Source organism: Engraulis encrasicolus, chromosome 9, assembly GCF_034702125.1.
Source record: "Engraulis encrasicolus isolate BLACKSEA-1 chromosome 9, IST_EnEncr_1.0, whole genome shotgun sequence".
NCBI classification, from domain to species: Eukaryota; Metazoa; Chordata; class Actinopteri; order Clupeiformes; family Engraulidae; genus Engraulis; species Engraulis encrasicolus.
The window spans coordinates 46,563,541-46,584,392 of NC_085865.1; the positions used below are offsets into that span (position 1 = coordinate 46,563,541).

Consider the following 20,852-nt stretch of genomic DNA (forward strand, 5'->3'; position numbering starts at 1 on the left):
TTTGAACTGCTGTACTCTGTACTGACCCCTCACTCTGTACTTGCTTGAATGTCCTCCCTGTAAGTTGCTTTGGTCACTGTATTGGGTTAGTAGGTCTGTGCTGGATTTGTCATATTTAGAACACATTTTCCCTTTGTGACTATGAACTTATATGGTAGGCTACTCTCATGTCTTAACTGTGAACTTGGATTTGGCCTGACTTGCAGGTTAGACAGCCTGCTTAAAAACCAAAAATAGATCCATACGATAGGGCGCCGATTCAATAAGGAATTAATACACCACAATGACAGTATTTGGAGAGGTACAGTGTATAGTAACTCCACACTGATCCATAGACTGCCAACATGTGGCTTCTCTGGATGCAGTCCAGACTAGATAAATTCTTATATAAACAGTTTGTCTTTTTTGGACCTTAGTTCCTCATCCAAAGAATCCAGTCCTTCTTCGATTGCTTAGAACTTTGAATAAATTCTTTGGTTAACATGAACAGTAATATTGCTTTGAGCGGTCACAGTTGTGTCCTGTATGTGTGCATGTGAGCTCACTGCTGCCACTATGCGTGCACAGCCCACCACTCATCAGAGGGAACTATTAGAGAGGGAATTATAATCGGCTTTACTTGAACCCAAACTGTTGGTGAGTTGTAGAAAAAAATATTTACCTAGTATATGTTCATTAATGATGAATATGCAAGTAGGAAACTTTAATGCAGTATGGCAACCAGAATGACACAGTATTTTTCACTTGTGCTTTATTAGTTCTGTTGGTACACACTACAATTTAAAAGAACATCATCAAAGGCAAGTTTCTTGTCCTGTGAGTGTCTTGTCCTACTACTTCTAGAAATTAAAGAGATTTTCTCTAGAACTGTCCAATATAGGAATTCACTCTTCATCCAGCATTTTCTGCAAACAAAATAAGAGAAATTGAGAATGAATCATGTGTTTCCATCAAAGTGATAATTGAGTTGATCATGTAAATTGGCCAGCTAGGTGAATTGGATATTTAATTTGTGATTTCCTGAAGAGCTGTAATCAGCAAGAACAGACTGAGACTTGCAGTATGTTTTACAGATGAAAGAGTTGCAGCACATGGTATACTCTAGGACAGTCAAGACATGAGCCCCCCTTCTCCAAATAGGACCTACTTTTACAGGTAGGATTGTACTGTAGGTACACTTACAACTATAAAGCACTAGAGGGGTTAGTTGATCTGCCTTGATAGGGGTCTGCACCGAATGCCATTGTCATTTAAAACAGTTTGTGAGTTCATGTCTAGTTTCACCAGTGGTCCAAGAGTTGTTATAAACTTAGGGGTACTGTACCAGTAACATTCTCACCATGACAACAGCAGGATAATGGGTATGGTACCGTGCTGTGCTGATTTAGACGTAATTCATTGTAGTATGTGACTTACTTTTCCTCCTAAATCACGGCTCTTGGCTCTCATCTTGTTGACCTGAGACTCAGCTATGTCAGCTCTCTCCTCAGCCTCATCCAGCTCATGCTGCAGCTTGCGGAACTTGGTCATGTTGCTGTTGGCCTGCTCCTCCTGAAAGGAGACGAAAAAGTCACAACATGAAGGAACTGCTCAGTGCTCACTATGTATGGGTAGCATGCTAGTGATGGCCAATGAATTACTTACAGCCTCCTCTGTTGATCTCTTGTAGGATTTCACCTTCAGTTGCAACTTGTCAACCAGTTCTTGGAGACGATGCAGATTCTTCTTGTCTTCTTCAGTCTAGACAAAAGGTTGGTAACCCATATATTACCTTGAGAATGCATAAGCTTCAGAAGAAAAAAGTATTTTGTTGCTTAAATGTTTGAATCTAATACCTGGTAGGTGAGCTCCTTGATGCGTCTCTCACATTTACGGATCCCTTTGACAGAATCACTGGCCTTACGTTGCTCTAGCTCCACTTCATTTTCTAGTTCTCTCACCTATGCAGAAATGTTGACAAAGCATTAAAACCTATCTGCACATATTGTGTAGTCATTAATAAGTCAGTTCTACACCCACCCTTGCTTCCAACTTCTGAATCTGCTTCTTGCCACCCTTCATGGCGATTTGCTCAGCTTCATCCAGGCGATGCTGCAGGTCCTTGATGGTTTGCTCCATGTTCTTCTTCATGCGCTCCAGGTGAGCACTGGTGTCCTGCTCCTTCTTCAGCTCCTCTGCCATCATGGCAGCATCAGTGATGGCCTTCTTGGCTTTCTCTTCAGCATTCCTGCACTCCTGAACTGCTTCTTCCACCTCAGTCTGCAGCTGAGCTGTATCACCTTCCAGCTTTTTCTTCTGGTTTAGCAAGCTGGTGTTCTACATATGTTAAAGATATAACAGGGATTTATTTGTTGTATTGTGTGCCAAATGATTTTAATTTTCTCTGTACAGTACAAAGTAATGTCAGTACTAAAATGAATGAATAGTGTTGATGGTGTTTGGTGTTATACCTGAGAGTGGAGCAGCTGCACTCTCTCGCTGACATCCAGCAGCTCCTGTTCAGCCAGTTTCCGGCCTCTCTCGGTCTGCTCGACCACAGACCTCAGCTCATCCAGTTCAGCCTGCATCAGGTTGTTGCGTCTCTCCACAATGGCAATGTTCTCTTTGAGATCATCATTAGCACGGAGAGCCTCATCCAGGCGCATTTGAGCATCCTGTAATGAATGGCGCCCAGATAGGTAGATGTAAATGCAAAAATATCAGTCATGCTTAAATGTATCCATTCAAAGTTCTAATGCTGCAATGTTATGGACCTTCAGATGCCCATGGAGACCCTTGAGCTGCTTCTGGGCCTCAGCTGCCTGCCTGTTGGCTTGACTGAGCTGGATCTCCATCTCATTGAGGTCTCCCTCCATCTTCTTCTTTATCCTTACAGCCTCATTCCTGCTGCGAGTCTCAGACTCCAGGGAGCTCTGCAGGGCGTCCACCATTCTTTGGTGGTTTCGCTTAGCCTGCTCCATCTCCTCATCCTTCTCAGCAAGTTTACGTTCACTTTCAGCTTTCATCTGGTTGAACTCCAGCTGAGCTCTCAGGATCTTACCCTCTTCATGCTCCAGAGTGCCCTGTTATTATGAAGAATTTCGTAGAATAACAAATGCTATAATTCGGTGGAATATGGTACAGTATAACACCATAAGATATTTATCAAATAACAGGTCAGCCTTAAAAATACCTCTGCTTCCTCAAGAGCAGACTGGATCTCTGCCTTTTCTTGCTCAAGTGTCTTCCTGAACTTTTCAAGTTCATGAATATTCTTTCCACTCTCACCAAGTTGCTCAGTAAGATCAGATATTTCCTCTGTGAAAAAGGCAGGTGCATTTATTTTAAACATTGTGTTTTAAGTTCAACTCATTTTACAGTAATAATGAAAGCATACAGACCTTGGAGATTTTTGTTTTCCCTCTTCATGGTCTCCAGGTGATCCAGAGATTCTTCATATGAGTTTTTCAGCTTAAACAGCTCAGTGCCTAGAGATCTGGCCTCTTTCTGGGAGCCCTCCAACTCAGTTTGGGACTCCTCGTACTTCTGCTTCCACTCAGACAGGAGCTGGATTGAAAAGGACAGTCAGCTGCTTCCTTGAAATCCAGGACCCCCATTCCACTATTGAACTAATTTGGATATTCACTACAATTGGCAGTACTATTGCCATTTACTGTCATATTGTTTTTTTATGTAGAAAATCATGCAGCATTCACCTTAGCCAAACTGTGTGTTTACCTTGTCAAAGTTTCTTTGTTTCTTGTCCAGAGCAGCTGCAGCAGCATTGGATCTCTCCACATCGACCATGAGATCTTCAATCTCATTTTGCAGTCTATGCTTAGTTTTCTCCAGGGAGGAGCATTTGGCATTGACAGCTTCCACAGCTTCCTCTGCATCTTGCAGACGCAGAGCCAGCTTCTTCCTGGATAGCAGAAAATCAGAATCAAGAGTCAATCGGAATCAAGAAACATTTCATTCTTATGACTGTAACATAGTTCAGGTTTAGGTGAATCTTACTTGGCATCTTCCAATTCCTCAGTCCTCTGGATGGCATCAGTCTCGTACTTGGTCCTCCACTGAGCCACCTCAGAATTGGCCTTAGAGAGACTGCGCTGCAGCTCAGCCTTGGCCTCCTGCTCCTCCTCATACTGCTCTCTTAAGAGGTCACAGTCATGACGGGAAGACTGCACTGCATGGGCTAAGGCATTCTTGGCCTGAGAGATAATTATGATCGTATGAACCAGTAATTATACAGTGGGTGCATCCCAATATGTGACCTTGCCTCCTCCACTTGCCTCTTCCACTCGCTTCTCGTCATGATGACATCACTGACAACAGCATTATATTTCAATATCTTGCAAAAGCTCAATTGTAGAGTCTTTTTCTTGTTTGCAATTGTTATGGTGAATGAAAAACAGTCCCTCAAAAGTTGTTGTGGCTAGGCTGACAGCTGGGAAACTTTATCGTTTTCTCCACGGAGGAGGGGCCAGGAGGCGGGACGAGGAGACAAGCACAAGTGGAGGAGGCAAGGTCACATATTGGGATGCACCCGATATATAAAACATGTTACTAGAGGCACCACACGTGTCATTGCATTTATAACAAAGAAAAACACAAAAACACAAAAACAAACCTTGACTTCTTCCTCCAGTTGTCTTTTAAGATCTTCAATCTGTTGAGTGTAGGACTGCTTGCCTCTAGTTAGCTGAGAGACAAGAGAGTCCTTCTCCTCCATTTGCCGGGAAAGCTCCCCTGTTTTATTGAAACATGTCAGTTAGACTTGGACTACAAACATGGTGGTGTCTGATATTGAAATTTATTAGCGAAAGGTTACTTCTGTGTACCATTTTCCGTTTGTAGCTTAGCTTTTTGCAAAGAAAAGTCATTGATGCTCCGTTGCCCTTCCTCAAACTTCGTCCTATATTCACTCATCTGATCCTCCAGGGTCCTGCACATTTTCTCCAAATTTGCCTGAATAAGAAGAAATTACATTAATATCTGTGCACGATAGTACATTCCCATTTGAATCATGAAAATACAACATGAAATTGCATGAAAAGATATTGCAAATACTTAATATGATTGTATGTAGTTTTGAGTTATCTTACCTTAGTTTTAGCAACTTGCTCCATGTTGGAGACAACATCATCCAGCTCCAGGCGGAGTTCACTTTTCTCCTTCTCCAGCTTCTGTTTCACTCTCTGAAGGTTGTCAATTTGCTCACCAAGATCAGATACACTGTCTGCATGTTTTTTCCTGAGTGTGGCAGAAATGGCTTCATGTTGCAGAGTGGACTCTTCAAGGTCTCTGCGCATCTTTTGGTACTCAGCCTCCCTCTTTTTGTTCATCTCAATCTGGGCGGCAGTGGCACCTCCAGCCTCCTCCAGTCTCTCACTGATCTCCTCCAGCTCTCTGGCCAGGTCAGCTCGCTGCTTCTCCACTTTGGCTCGGGCAGCTCGCTCAGCTTCCAGCTCTTCCTCAAGCTCCTCAATGCGGGCCTTGTTTGGAATATTTAGATTTAGATTGTGGTTATGATCTCAGTAAAACTATTTGCATCCGTCGTTGACATTGTCCTTACCTGAAGCTCCTTCAGTTTCTTTTGGAGCTGGACTGCTATGGCTTGTTCATCTTCAATCTTGCCGTTGAGTTGACTTATTTCAAAGTCTTTCCTGAAAAAATGATAGCAATTTGCCAGTTCTGAATAAAAGTTGTATACTCTTGTTCTTTCAGCAATTCTCAGCTCCATTTGAATACTGCTTCTGAAGCTTTCCTTTCATAGTTGAGAGATTCTGGTTACAAATATTTCATAAGTGCATAAGACCCAAGATTGACAGAATTTGCCCTTAACCTGATCCTGAGTCCTTCATTTTTCCATACCAACATTTTTGTACTTAGTCTTGTGCTAAGGGAAACCAATCAAACATTATTATTTATTTTGAATATCTGAGACTCTGAGGCATGGCCAGTATTTGGGTTTAAATCGAGATTGAATTCAAGCAAAGAAGCAAAAAAAATCTGAATGCATACTTCTTCAGCCTTTCCTCCATCTGCTGTTTGTCATTCTCTAGGTCCATGACACTCTCCTGGGTCAACTTTAAGTCACCCTCAAGCTTTCTCTTAATTCTCTCCAGATCCATTCTCAGTTTCTTCTCCTGTTCCAGGGATCCTTCCAGCTACATTCATGTAAACACAGAAATATAGAACACATTAGGCTAATGGACATTGATTTGATTATTTACCTATAGGAGTGCAAATTAATTTGCTGCTGTATACAATTGCAGTTACATACATCATCAACTTGCTGCTCCAGCTTGACTTTGGCCTTGGTCAGAGTGTTGACCTTGTCTTCTTCACTCTGAAGGTCATCCAGCGTTTGCTGGTGAGCCTCCTGAAGAGCTTTCTTCTCCTTGGTCAGCTTGGCAATGATTTCATCAAGACCCGACATCTCTTCAGTCAGGTTTTTAACCTAAAAGCAACACAGCTATCATTCAGTCTCATAAGGATGTTATTGCATGTATTTAAACTTGAATTGCAGTACAAATGACCTTGTTCTCAGTAGCATGTTTCTCCTTTTCCACTTTAGCTAATGTGAGCTCCAAGTCATCAATGTCTTTCTTGAGCTCAGAGCATTCATCCTCCAGCTTCCTCTTCTTAGCAGTCAGCTCTGCATTCATCTCCTCCTCATCCTCAAGTCTCTCAGTCAACTCTTTGGCTTTGCCCTCAAGTTGAATCTTGCTCTTGATCAAACCCTCACACCGCTCCTCAGCATCACAAAGATTATCTTGTTCCTGTGATGAAAAATAGATTATTTGTTGGATTGCATTAAATTAAAAAAAAATTGTTTTATTTTTTAAAATAGTATTTTCCCCAAGTCTTAAATGTTATTATTAAGTACAAGTCAAGCCCAAACAAATTGAGACGGACTAACAGTGTGTACTTACACTCTGGCACTGAAGCTGCAAGTCATTCTTCTCTTGGAGAAGAGTCACCATTTTCTCTTCAAGCTCCTTTTTACGAGCCTCAGATTTAGCATAGGCCTCCTTCAGTTTAATGAATTCTTCCTTCATGTTGGCCATCTCCTTTTCAGCCTCAGCCGATCTCAGCAGGGGCTTGATCTTGAAATACATCTTCATCCAGGGCCAATTCTTGACTCCCATGAATGCACGGATGTTCCACTGGATCACCAGCAGGGAATCTCTGTAGAAACAAATGTACAATTTGTTTCCTTTTCTTTGTCCGGTTTACTGCAACTACTATGACAGATTCCAAATTGAAAGGTACTTGTTTTCAGTGTACAAACTATTTCAATGGGTAATTGTCTAGGTATGCAAAAATCACTTGAAGAAAGAACATCAAGCATTGGTTTATCATGCATTGGTTGGGTTGATTCATTTTTTCCTGTGCCTGGCCAAAGCTACCAGTGGCCCTGCCCTGATCAGTTTGGATGAAGAATAAAATGTCTATCAAGCTCAAGAAGACTAGTTCCTTACAACTTAAGTCTTTGGATAACGTGACCTGTATCATTAAGAATCATCACAGACAACAATGATTAATTCTTGTGATTAACCTTGTGATTATTTTGACACATATCATTAATTCAATTCAAATTAATTCAACAATGCCAATCATAATGTTGTTCTATTTACTCTACCTGCGCTCAACAATCTTCCCAAATTCAATTCGTGCCAGAAGACCACGAGCTCTTGATTGGATACCAGTGATGATGAGAGCAAGACGATCGTCTCTCATCTCCTCTAGGGTTCCCAGGAGACCCGCTTTAAAGAACACCTTTAAAACAAATGTTCAGGCACTTATAATAATTTTATGAAAGCAGACAGAATTTGTCCATCAAAGCTTTAAAAGGCATTTTGGGGGGAGGGGGTCAGTATCACAGCTGGCAGTGGTAAACGGCTTTGTTACTTTAAAGGCTTTTCATCTGTGATATCTAAGTTATGTTGTGAAACATTCTCTCACAATATTCTGTCTTTTTTTATGCGGCAAGGCTAGATAAGCCAGCTTCATTGTACAGTGTCTGAACAAGCTTATTAGTCCTTCACTATCTTCAATGATACCACAATAAATTGTACATTGCTGCTGTAACGTTGATGGTGCATTAGTGTGACACCACAAATAAAGGCACTGTAGCGAAGGAGAGTAGAGTTGCCCGGCTGGGACTCGAACCCAGACATTCTGGGGTAGTAAACTGGGGCTCTGACCGCTACACCAAAGAGCCAGGCTCGTTGGCGTGACAGTCAGAACACACCCACAACCCTAGTGATGGTCACTCCATCACACTGCCTTCCCCTTCGGGAAGCGCATCCGTGCACTTCACACACTCGTGGTGTCACTCACGCAACTGCCCATCATGCTTCTCCCAGCCAGTGTGCCCCATCATCAATGCTTCACCCATTACTGGGGTCCCTCACACCAGGGTCACCAATCCTGGGGGTCCCTCACATGGAATTACGGCTCACACACAATGGGTACGCTTCCGATGGCCTCACGGTAGCCATCCCACTTCTGACACCATTTGTAGCAAAGGAGAGTAGAATTGCCCAGCTGGGACTCGAACCCAGACCTTCTGGGGTAGTAAACTGGGGCTCTGACCGCTACACCAAAGAGCCAGGCTCGTTGGCGTGACAGTCAGAACACACCCACAACCCTAGTGATGGTCACTCCATCACAGGTACCTTAGTGTGTCCAAATCTGTATTGCTGATGGTCAATGTCCAGAGATCCCAACAGCTTTTCAGCTCCCTTCTTGCTGTCGATAAACTGTCCCTCAGGGATAGCAGCAGGGTTCAGGATACGGTATCTGCACAGATAATTCTTAGATTATTGAAATAATAATATTGTGTATGCTACAGATATTCGTTTGACTTTTTGTGAAGAGTCCAGATGCAAAAAACCCTAAAAGCCCTTACAAAAATCTGTAATTAAATTTTATATTTGAATAGCATTTTCACTAAGTATCAAAAATCAAAATCAGTAATCACATAGCCAATTAAATGCTATTATCAAGTACCATACAGCGAGTCAAACCCAAACAAAATTAGATGGACTGATTTTCGAAGTTTTCTTGATGTATAGAAATACAGCCAGTTTTTGTAAATACAGTTGTGCTCATATGTTTACATACCCCAGCAGAATAAACGCTTTCTCCGCGATTTCTCACAAAATATGAAGGATTACACAAAACCTTTTTTTTCACTCATTGCTAGTGACTAGCTTAAGATATTTATTAGCAATATTCTGTGTTTACTCTTTCAAAAGCATGATCACAACCCAAACTACCCAAATGACCCTGTTCAAAAGTTTACATACCCTAGTTTCTAATGCTGAATATGGCCCTGTTTAACATCAGGGACCGCTCTAAATTGTTTGTGGTAGTTGTGGATAAGGCTCTTAATGTTCTCAGATGACAAAACAGCACATTCTTCCTGGCAGAATGGTTGTTTCCTATAATATTTTTGGGTGTCTTGCTGGAACCTCACATTTGAGGTTTCCCCTGAATGGCTCAATGATGTTGAGATCAGGAGAGTGAGACGGTCGCTCAAAAACTTCATTTTATTCTTTCTGGAGCTAGTGACGGGTTGATTTGGCTTTCTGTGTTGAAATATTGTCATGTTGGCATGTCCAAACAATGGACCATGTGCAGTTTCAAGGCTGATGTGTGTCAAGTTTCCTCCAGTATTTTTCACAGGGCAATGTATTCATCATTCTGCGAGTATGGATCAAAAGTATAATGCATTTGTAACTCAAATGTCCCCATGAAATCAGTGGTCCATGACCATGTTTCACAGAAGGGTATGGAGTAACTTTCATCATAGGCTCCATTGACTGTTCTCCAAATGGTACTGTTAATAGTGGCCTAAAAAAGTTCCATATTGATCTCATTTTTCCAAATGACTTTGTCACAGGCATTTTGATGCTTCTCACTGTGCTATTTGGTGTATCATATGCAAAATAACATGTTTGCATTTTTGTGGTAATGGCTTTCTCCTGGCAAACCCCAACAGCCCATCTTTCCTCAAGTGCCTCTTTCCTGTACAGTTTAAAACATTTTTTCATGTTGTCCTATATTTCACCTGAAGTTATTTTTTGGTTGTCCTATGCCTCCTGAACAATTTCCCTTGCAATGATCATTGCAATGCAATGATTCCCTTGCCCATTGGCTTGATTCCAACCAAACTCCTCATATTGCATTTCTGAATTGAAATTCCAACAATACCAATATTTCGACACAGAAAGCCAAATCAACCCGTCATTAGCTTCAGAAAGAATAAAATGAAGGTTTTTGAGCGACCATCTCACTCTCCTGATCTCAACATCATTGAGCCACTCAGGGGAAACCTCAAATGTGAGGTTCCAGCAAGACACCCAAAGATATTATAGGAAACAACCATTCTGCCAGGAAGAATGTGCTGTTTTGTCATCTGAGAACATTAAGAGCCTTATCCACAACTACCACAAACAATTTAGAGCGGTCCCTGATGTCAAACAGGGCCATATTCAGCATCAGAAACTAGGGTATGTAAACTTTTGAACAGGGTCATTTGGGTAGTTTGGGTTGTGATCATGCTTTTGAAAGAGTAAACACAGAATATTGCTAATAAATATCTTAAGCCAGTCACTAGCCATGAGTGAAAAAAAAGGTTTTGTGTAATCCTTCATACTTTGTGAGAAATCGCAGAGAAAGCGTTTATTCTGCTGGGGTATGTAAACATATGAGCACCACTGTACATCACATCATAATAAAGTAAGTCATGCATCATCTTTAGCCTGGGCGATAGCCATCTGTTGACTCCGTCAAACAGTTTGGCAAAAGGAGGGTGGGAGATGGTCTGACCTTACTCTGCCATTTAAATTCATTGGACTTCCTTATTCAAATTAAAATGCATGACTGTTATGATATAGTGTTGCCAAAGCTTACAAATAACAAGACAAAACTGTGAATAGTGTTTCCTTAACCAATCAGTAACTGACTGCGTGGGTGAGTTCTGCGTCACCACTCTCAACTGTTTACTGATTGGCAGAACCGTGAGCGAACCGAGCTAGGAAGGTTTTGCCAGACTATGTGCGGAGCCAAAATCATTAGGTGGAAGTACATAGGATGGCATCACCAGGCTACATCCTCTGTACCTCTGTTTGAAATCTCCATACAGGATCCGGTTGGGGAAGCCCTTCCTGCAGATTCTGATGCCTTCCAGCACGCCGTTACAGCGCAGCTGGTGCATGACCAATGCATTATCCATTGCCCCAGGAGTCTTGGTCTCGTTGGGGATGATGCAGCGCACAAAGTGGGGGTGAGTTGACCTCAGGTTGGTCATCAGCTTGTTCAGGTTCTCCTGTAAGTAGAATGGACATGAATGTTGATATTACTAATTCATAACTTCAAACAAAGAATTGATGGTATTAGAGGTACTCACCCTATGAAGTGCAGACACTGTCTGAAAGGAAGACCCTTTCTTCTTTTTTTCCTTAGCCTTTCCACCACCACCTCCACCGTCAGCTACAAAAAATATACATGCCGCATGTACTGTATAGTTAATGTCATAGATTCTAGTGTGGAACTATATTAGTTGTCTGGTTCCACTCATTATCTGAAAATAAATTATACTGTTACTGATACCGACACATTTATAAATCATCAATTAATCATTGTCTAAAACATTCTGTAAAACTACCAATCTTATCTTGTATGATGGAGAAATAACTTACCAGCATCAGCCCCAGCATATCCAACAAAGAGGATTGACAGCATCTTCATTGTGGACTTTTGGTACAGACCCACAACAGTTTCATTGAGGGGGTCCTTGTTTTTCACCAGCCAGTTGCCAATGTTGTAGTCAACAGTGCCAGCATAGTGAACCAGGGAGAAATGGCCCTCTGGTTTCCCCTTGACAATTCTTGGCTTCTGGAAATTGTTTGATTTCCCCAAGTGGTTGTCATAGAGCTTGGCTTTAAAGGTGGCATCACTGGCCTTGGGGAACATGCACTCCTCTTCAAGGATGGACATGATTCCCATGGGCTAAAGGGAAAATCATCACAGGAATTAGACATCACGATTCGGTCTGCCTTGCAGTTAACACAATACTTTGAAGTGTATACATTGATTTTTAACCAAGTCTTAAAGGATTTATCCGGAGTTGGAACAAGTTTGCCTGATTTTTGCATGTTTGGGATGAAATACAGTCACTCTAGAGCAAAATCAAGGCAAAAGGATGCGTTTTGAGAAAGTTTGATAATATCACGTTAGCCTCGTTAGCCATATCAGCTATGCAATATGAAAGATGCGGGCATCGTTTTTCGGCGGTTACACACATTTCAAAAACACAACATTTTAAAGTCTTGCACAGCTCAAAACAACGTCACACTTACCTCGTAATATGTTGAGGGTATCCACACATAAACCAAAGTGTCCAAAGTCCTTCATGTATTCTTGAAAGGTCTGCAGAATGTGTTTTGTGAAGCTACTACCTTGAGAATATCTAAATTACGGTCAAGACAACTATTTGACACTAAAGCCCACCAAGTAGATTGCCGAGTGCGTCGCACCATCAGCTATGATTATTTCCATAGCGAGTAACCACAGCTGATGGTGCGACCCACTCGGCAATCTACTTGGTGGACTTTAGTGTCAAATAGTTGTTTTGGCCGTAATTTAGATATTCTCAAGGTAGTAGCTTCACAAAACACATTCTGCAGACCTTTCAAGAATACATGAAGGACTTTGGACACTTTGGTTTATGTGTGGATACCCTCAACATATTACGAGGTAAGTGTGACGTTGTTTTGAGCTGTGCAAGACTTTAAAATGTTGTGTTTTTGAAATGTGTGTAACCGCCGAAAAACGATGCCCGCATCTTTCATATTGCATAGCTGATATGGCTAATGAGGCTAACGTGATATTATCAAACTTTCTCAAAACGCATCCTTTTGCCTTGATTTTGCTCTAGAGTGACTGTATTTCATCCCAAACATGCAAAAATCAGGCAAACTTGTTCCAACTCCGGATAAATCCTTTAATGTAATGCAGACATCTGTTAGAAATGACCTTATTCTGCAGTAAAACATATTTTAAAGATACATCTACATACCTTTTCAATGAGATCAATGCAGGCCTGTAAGTCCATACCGAAGTCAATGAATGTCCACTCAATCCCCTCCTTCTTGTACTCCTCTTGCTCCAGCACAAACATGTGGTGGTTGAAGAACTGCTGCAGCTTCTCATTAGTGAAGTTGATGCAGAGTTGCTCAAAGGTGTTGAACTGCAAAAAAGATTTCATTCTCATATATATGTCTTGCATAACAATACATCTGAAATATTAATGTGACTCTTCACCTACATCAAAGATCTCAAACCCAGCAATATCCAGCACGCCAATGAAGTACTGCCGAGCTTGTTTGGTGTCCAACGACTGGTTGATTCTCACCACCATCCACAAGAACATCTTTTCATAGACTGACTTAGACAGGGCACCAATAGAGTAGTACACCTACAGAGGAAAACACAACCAGATGTTTCAAAGTTGAAAAATATTGAACATGTACATTGAGCAGTGTTAAATTTGTCTTGGGTAAAGCTGTAACATTCTACCTGTTGAACATTTTGTCCCTTGGTGACCCACTCGTTTCCCACTTTGACCCTTGGGTGACACAATGACTTGATGAGATCAGCAGAGTTCAGGCCCATGAGGTATGAGACTTTGTCAGCATCTGGAAAGAGTGAAAGAGTTTCCAAGGTTTCTTGTCATTATTCATTTGAGATATTTCTTAATGTTGCATTTTTTATTACTTCATGGTTACTTGCTACTTTATTTCTATTGCATACCCTCAGTTCCATCAGCCTCTGCCTGCTCCTCTCTCTGCTTCTGCTTGAACTTCATGTTGCCATAGTGCATGATGGCCCCAGTCAGCTTGTAAATACTGTTCTTCTCCTCTTGAGTGAAGCCCAGCACATCAAAAGCATCCTTGATGCACAAACATGTCAATGAAAGTGACAACATATTATTTTCAGGTATCTGAAAGACCTAGACCTATGAAAAAGGAATGAAAAAGTAGTTTTAGTCACATCGGTAGCTTGCAGTTCATCCCCATCATCAATGGAGGCTACTTGGGTCTCTCCTTGGGAGATGAAGGCATAGTCGTAGGGGTTGGCAGTGATGAGCAGCATCTCTGGAAAGCACACAATATGATATTATGATCATGATTATGTCCTATACTAAACTAAATTGTCACAACATACAGTATGTTTCAGAGTTTTACCCAGCAGCTCTGGTTTCCTCTGAGAGAGGATCTGGTAGAAGATGTGGTAATCCCTCTCAGCCTTGAGCTGAAAAGTCACCCGAGACTTCTCCAGAAGATCTGTAAAATGAGGGGAAAAAATGAAACAAAACCGACAGGATTGGAAGGTGTACCAAACATTTGAGTGAAATAACATGCAATATTCCATGTGTATAATGAGTGATGGACTTACACGTTTCAATATCAGCAGAGGCTAGTTTGCCACTCGCATGGAAGTGGATTCTGATGAATTTGCCCTATGAAACACAGAAGGAAATAGCTCTCAGTTCAATATAATTCTCACCCAGCATAACCGATGACAAGCTGGAAGTACAACAAACTGTACTTACAAATCTGGATGAGTTGTCATTCCTGATGGTCTTTGCGTTGCCGAATGCCTCCAGAGCAGGGTTGCACTGGATGATTTGATCCTCCAGGGTTCCCTGAAAAGAATCAGCCATTAGTTTAAGTGTCGTTATTATAAACAAGGATTTACAGGAATTGTGCACTGGCCAAAATCAGTAACCTTTTTTTCATTTGGGTCAGCCTTTTTGCCACCGCTTCCGGCTGCGATACTGGCAAAGTACTGGATTACTCTCTTGGTGTTCACAGTCTTCCCAGCACCAGATTCTCCACTTGGGAAGAAAGGGAAATATGTTTAATCTCTGTGTCAGTTTACACAAGCAACATATATTTTTGCAGAAATAACCTAAAACAAAGTTAAACTTACGTGATAAGCATGGACTGATTTTCTCTATCTGAAAAAAATATTGGTATACTTTTAGCTATGAAAAACTGCTTGACAGACAAACGTTTATTTATTCAAGTCAGCTGCTACTGTGTTTTACCTGCCAGCATGTATTGGTAAGCATTGTCAGAGATGGAGAAGATGTGTGGAGGAGCTTCAGTCCTCTTCTTGCCTCTGTAGGCAAGAACAACTTCCTGGTTGTACACTGGGAGCCACTTGTAGGGATTGACAGTGACACAGAACAGCCCAGAGTAGGTCTGCATAAAGAAATATAAGACTTTTAGTTTGAATGGGACTCTTCTGGACAACCTTAAGACATGGTTATTGCTGTACTCACGTAGATCATCCAGGCTGCATAACGCTCTTTGAGGTTAAACAGCACAGCAGGCTCATGCAGGAAGGTGAACATCGCCATGTCCTCAATTTTATCGAACTTTGGCGGGTTCTGGGGGTGTACGTCTGAATCCTTTGCAACAACAGTCTTAAAGAAGGAGTGCAGACATTAGTCCTACTCTTCCTCTTTGTCATATTTTATATTCTATTTAAGATTTGGATATTAGGGGCTAGAAGAAGGAAATCGGCTTAAATGTACAGTATGTAATATTTTTGGTGGTGTATTTTAGAATTCATGCTGCTCATTCATAAACGTAACCTTTTTTACAAATACGTATCACCACCATCGAAGTCTTAAGTATGAATTATGGCTGGGAAAATTGCAGTTTTCATACATGAAAAGCTGGAACATATCAATGTTTTTACTGCTAATTTACTTACTGTACTTTGGTCATACTACTAAACATTAATTTACATATTTTGGAATAGGAAGCATAGTTGCAATGAGCAGCATAGGTAGTTGCAAAACCTAGTCAGGGTGCCATCCTACATGCTGCACCTTTAAGTTCAGCAATTGGTCCATACTTGAAGACATAAATACATCCCATCTTTATTTACATGACAACAATCAAATGCTTTACATAGTGAGTAAAAAGTTAAAAGCTTGTGGAGAGCCTGGTAGTAAATTAGAAAGAAAAATAGCCCTCTCTGCTGTACCTTTCCAGCCTCAGTTTCAACAGTGACTTTGTCCCCGTCTCTACTTTGGATAGTGCCTTTCACAAACTCAACCTCTGGGTCCACCACAAAGCAGGCCCTCTTGATGTCAAAGGGGCGAGTCTGGGCCTCCAGACGCTCCAAATCTGACTTCCTCAGATACGGAGCCGCCGGCCCAAACTCCCTCATCACCGCATCCCCCATGGTTCTTTCTTGGAAAACAAAGAAGAGTCATCATCTTGTCTGTGTCATCTTTAGTTTGCAGGCTTAACAGAGTTTACCATGTCAAATTAATTATCGTCATAATATCTTTCTTATTTCCATTTTTTAACATTGAAGCTCAGAACTTTCTTCCACTATCAGTCCTGAGTTAGTTTGGAGCTTCAGTCATGTTTTAGTCAAGGTACAACAATGGTACAACAATGCCTTTATAGGTTATTACCTTGTTTATGTTCCCTTCAATAACTTGTTACCCTAAAAGAAAACAGTTCAATATTACAATTAATATACTTTGACTTATGCCGTTATAACTTAAAATTATAAAATTGAACCTGAAAAGAATACAGTGTGATATCTACAGTTCTATTTCAGTTATAAATGTCATGGATTAGATTTATCAGCATCAGCAAGGACCATGCATGTGAATCAGAAAGTTCTTACAGTAAGTCTTTCGGCAAATGTGCATTACTTTGTGAAGTACCTTGGTGATCTTCCTTGCCGTAGTTGTTGGCCTAAATAGAACACAAAATAACAGTTTAATCCTTAGCCTTACAGTATGTTCATACACAGTGCTAGACACATCAATAACTGAATGTATTGTATATACTATGCATACATTTAGTTCATGCAAAGTTCCAGTAGTCTTACCTGTCGATGATGAAATGAACAGCCAGAAATCTCTGCCTTATATACAACTAGCAGCTCACTTAAAAGGCCTGTGGCAGAAATAGCAAGCTGATGCACCCCTAAGTCTGAGTTATAAGGTGGGGTGTATTCAGCAGGGTTAAAGGTGCAGTGCACATTTGTTATTGCCAAAACAAAAAAGATGCTAAAAAATAATAATAACAGCAATCATGCTTATTAAGTTTACAGCAAACATTACTTTGGAGGAACAGTAAATACAGATCTCCTTTTCTGTTTGTCTTTCCTTTACATTCTTATGGTTTAATATATTGGGCCAACCTCAATGAGAGTTTGTCCATAATTATTTTGCATTTGATGAGCCCTCATCTCCACAAAAGGAAACTGTCTGGAATCTTATTGACATAGTGCAGTTGAAATGAAATTCACATGCACACATCTTCAATGCTATTTTTATCATCTACTTTTGAAATTTAAGGAGAATATCACATAACCATCATATGTTTAAAAATATATCACATGTAAGAATATCACGTTTAAAAACATATAGTGATACTCATGTATGTATTGTTTGCTGGCAAGTGCTAAAGTCTTTGTCCTGTAACAAAGCCTAGGTGGTGTCTGGCCTCTGCGACTCCAAGCATGGCCAAGGTCAGCCAGCTGCCATGTGGTGACAGAGCATCTCTTCACCCCGTCTCACATACACATAGTTAATTCCTTAGTTTTAACACATTTAGCACAAAAATAGCACAATGGAACTCAGACTGAATGCTTCTCCATGACTGAGAACAACAGGCTGAATACTTTGATAATGATGCCTTAGTGCAAGTGGAAAACAACTGAATGGTAAGGTCATGGGCTAATGGTACCATTTAGTGACAGCCTGTGGGCCCTCAAAGGTCAGTAGTTAACAAGCCTTGAAATCCCTTGTTCTAAAGGTTTATGAGGTAGACATTTTGAGACGTTTGGGTGTTAATGTGCTTGCGTTTTTGAGAACAGCTGAGGAGTCTCCACAAGGTGACGGAACAATTTAAGTGCAAGTGACAATTTAAGCCCAAGTGATAATTTGTTGAGTACATACTTTAACCCCATTTGGCCTTTTAAGTGTATTCCTGCATTACAACAACAGATGAGTTTACTTAAGTTAACCTGCAGAACATTTTAGACACCAGTACAGACCCTGCGCTGACAGAGGTTACACACCTCACAACATTTGCACCATTGTGAATTGGAACTTTGATGCTCATCAAAAGATTTTGGCTTCTTTTGGGGTTGATGTATAATCTGTATCTCTGGGCCATGAGAAATTTTAAAATATCGTCAGGAACTGTATTTTGGCACCCATGAATAGTTGTCTTTCGTCCCTTGTCTCTACAACCACTGTGATCTGAGAGATCTGCCCTTTTAAGGATTATTCTAAAATGGCAAGAAGAGGACAGTAAGTCCGTAAATAATAATTAAATAATTAACAATAACAATTTTGTGTTAAGATTGATTTGAGTATACTGTTTATATACAGTACTGTAAATATAATACTTTTTCTTACTATAGGGCCAACTTAAAGGGGTATCTGACAGCAGTCTGTGTGAAGTGAGCAACAGCATGACCAAGGTCATTCAGCTGCCAGCTGGTATTCACACTTCGCATTGTCTCATTCTCTCTGTGCTATATTGTTATATGCCTTCATGCTTAAGGATAAAGATAGCCTTGTGAAATTCTTCATGGATGCCTTCCTTTGACAGCAAAGGACAGCATGGTTAGTAGTGTGTACAGATATTGTGTTTGTGTCATGTACTGGGGAGACATGTAGATATGCTTTAGGTGTAGTACGTCTGCTTACGGTGGAGATACATGGCAATAATTTATATAACCTGCAAAGCACTATGTTGAAGGCTATGGAATATGTAACATCATGTATGGTTGCAAAGCACACAGATGTCGTACTTAAAGCCTGCAATCAAGGATAGAATTGGTTACATTTATTTGGAGGTTTCCTGACAGTAGTGTCATATTGACGGCCTACCTTAAATGTTACACTCTAGATGCAAAATAGTGTAGAGTGTTGAGTCGTGTCCAGAGTCGTGACACTCTGTCATCAGTGCATTGTTTGGAGATTGGAAGCATCTATGGTTGCTTGTGGGGAGACACCTAACTCTCCGCATTGTTTCCTTGCCATTGTCCTTGAGGACAAAATAACCCGTGACAATCCTTCTGAGTGCCTCTGTGTGATTGAAAAGCACAGCTTGTGAGGAGCAATGTTGCTCTGACAGGTGGCAGCTCTGTAAATGTCATCCTTTCTGATTTGTGTACTGTAGGCTAAACTCCTCCTGCACGAGCACATGGGAAAGCTTTTTCACTTGCTGGCTCCCTCATTTTGCAGTGAATAGTCATAGTCTGGAGTTAACAGTGTTGAATGTGAATTTTGAGTTTCTACCTGTTTGGAGGTTGATTCAGGGGCTTCTTCTCAGTAGAAAATTTGATCATTCACATGGGTGAGTTTTCTTGATACGCCAATGTAATTACAGAAGAGTTTGTTTTACCTATGCATTTATTATGACAAATGACCCTAGCTATTGCTTGAAATTTCACTTCACAGTTAATTAAGGGATATTGATTCACTACTACTTGATACATCATTTGATATGACACTTAATTGACCTGATTTCATTACGCATGCAAACGCTCCAATGTTAGAATGAAGACAGCAATAATAACAAAAACGAATGAATTTGAATTAGTTTGAATAGAAGGGTACATATAGATTTTGCAGTGTTTTGTTTTATGGATACATCAATGTCATAGACATACTGAAATGTATCTTATATCATGGCAAGTATCAAGGATTTAGCATTGTTAATTGTGTCCTAGTCCTATGTGATCATTACCATGTTACACTGGAATAATGGTTGAATGTCATTCCCACAGTATGAACCTGTGTGTAGTTGTGAGCACCTGCTATGAACACTAGATGGAGACACTCGTTTCAGACGGGTGATTTAGCGTTCTGTCTAAATATGAGCCAAGCAATGGCCAAGGCCAGTCACCTAGCACTCACTCTAAACATTGTCCCAGTCTGTCATTGCATTGTATTTATGAGTATGTCTGACCCAGGCGGATACATTGTATTTTCAATGTGAAGTTAAAAGGGCAAGACTGGTCAGCCTATTGTATGACAAACATGTTTGAGACTCTCCAATGAGTGTATTGTATTACTTTGTGTTGCTCTTTAAATATTTGAAATTGATAAGCACTATTGAGGAGATGGATTGATGAGCAAGCCTGTGAGGTGGAATGATAATCTGACAGGTGCATCAATTATTAAGTATTACACCTCAGGCATTACCTACTTACTGTCAGTTGTATTCCATTCAATTTGTATGTTGAAATTGAGATTTAAGCATATTCACAGTTGACCAGTACCAGACCACACTTACGGTCGGGCATTTATTGTGCCCACTTTGTGTTCCACATGACTGTGACTGGCATTGAGAATACTCTAGTGATTACTTAACCAAGGCGAAGGATATACTGTATGGGGGCTGCTGTGTGAGCTCTGAGGGACATCACCACACATATTTTTAAATGTTTTTGGTGGGCTTTTTTATGCCTTAAACTTAGATAGGACAGCAAAGAGATGACAGGAAGTAAGACGGGGTGAGAGAGACGGGGTAGGGTCAGGAACCGACCCAGGCCAGACTCGAACAGTGGTCGCCTGCTTATGGTCTGGTGTCTTGGCGAGCTGTGCCACAGCACCCCCTCCCCACACATAAATTCTTGATGTTTTTGTAAACTCTTTTCTTTGATGACAAATGACACTTGATACTTTTTTAGACTTCATTCCACTTTATTTCTACAGGTGAAGAGGGACCTCGTGTGTTGCAAGAGATTACATGTCGAGGAATGAACAATGTCTGACATAACAAGGTAAGTAA

The 20,852-nt window shown here is 40.8% G+C and overlaps 1 protein-coding gene and 1 long non-coding RNA gene across 11 annotated transcripts in view; one reads left to right on the plus strand and one right to left on the minus strand.

The window, feature by feature from the left end:
* The window catches only part of LOC134455906 (uncharacterized), a 212,239-nt gene that overhangs the window by 181,193 nt on the left and 10,194 nt on the right, over nucleotides 1-20,852 (plus strand). For 8 of the 10 annotated variants that reach the window (XR_010036193.1, XR_010036192.1, XR_010036194.1 and 5 more), the window contains 3 exons: nucleotides 1,670-1,751; nucleotides 11,144-11,284; nucleotides 20,777-20,844. This is a non-coding gene — a long non-coding RNA (uncharacterized LOC134455906). The remainder of the gene's footprint in view (nucleotides 1-1,669; nucleotides 1,752-11,143; nucleotides 11,285-20,776; nucleotides 20,845-20,852) is intronic. The other 2 variants (XR_010036196.1, XR_010036197.1) reach the window with 2 other exon arrangements.
* LOC134455893 (myosin-7-like) lies at nucleotides 2-19,411 on the minus strand. Its single transcript, XM_063207249.1, has 39 exons — nucleotides 16,760-19,411; nucleotides 16,502-16,533; nucleotides 16,063-16,271; nucleotides 15,350-15,493; nucleotides 15,113-15,269; nucleotides 14,995-15,022; nucleotides 14,791-14,899; nucleotides 14,615-14,707; nucleotides 14,458-14,521; nucleotides 14,247-14,345; nucleotides 14,053-14,156; nucleotides 13,813-13,951; nucleotides 13,579-13,697; nucleotides 13,328-13,477; nucleotides 13,079-13,249; nucleotides 11,700-12,009; nucleotides 11,408-11,490; nucleotides 11,121-11,326; nucleotides 8,670-8,793; nucleotides 7,631-7,767; nucleotides 6,921-7,176; nucleotides 6,525-6,767; nucleotides 6,269-6,445; nucleotides 6,007-6,152; nucleotides 5,558-5,648; nucleotides 5,088-5,477; nucleotides 4,824-4,950; nucleotides 4,613-4,731; nucleotides 3,997-4,193; nucleotides 3,718-3,901; nucleotides 3,381-3,546; nucleotides 3,173-3,297; nucleotides 2,754-3,062; nucleotides 2,451-2,654; nucleotides 2,020-2,316; nucleotides 1,836-1,940; nucleotides 1,645-1,740; nucleotides 1,417-1,551; nucleotides 2-905 (listed from the first exon to the last, which is right to left on the minus strand). Exons 3-39 carry the CDS (start codon nucleotides 16,261-16,263, stop codon nucleotides 885-887), a joined length of 5,826 nt encoding a protein of 1,941 aa, XP_063063319.1. The 5' UTR covers nucleotides 16,264-16,271; nucleotides 16,502-16,533; nucleotides 16,760-19,411; the 3' UTR covers nucleotides 2-884.

What these genes read in the sequence shown, in the direction of transcription:
- LOC134455893 (XM_063207249.1), bottom strand. Translation starts at nt 16,263, where the DNA reads ATGGGGGATGCGGTGATGAGGGAGTTTGGGCCGGCGGCTCCGTATCTG. An exon ending in ATGCAGCCTGGATGATCTAC is followed by an intron (nt 15,270 to 15,349) that starts GTGAGTACAGCA and finishes TTCTTTATGCAG; the next exon opens with ACCTACTCTGGGCTGTTCTG. An exon ending in AGAAACTGAAGGAGCTTCAG is followed by an intron (nt 5,478 to 5,557) that starts GTAAGGACAATG and finishes ATTCCAAACAAG; the next exon opens with GCCCGCATTGAGGAGCTTGA.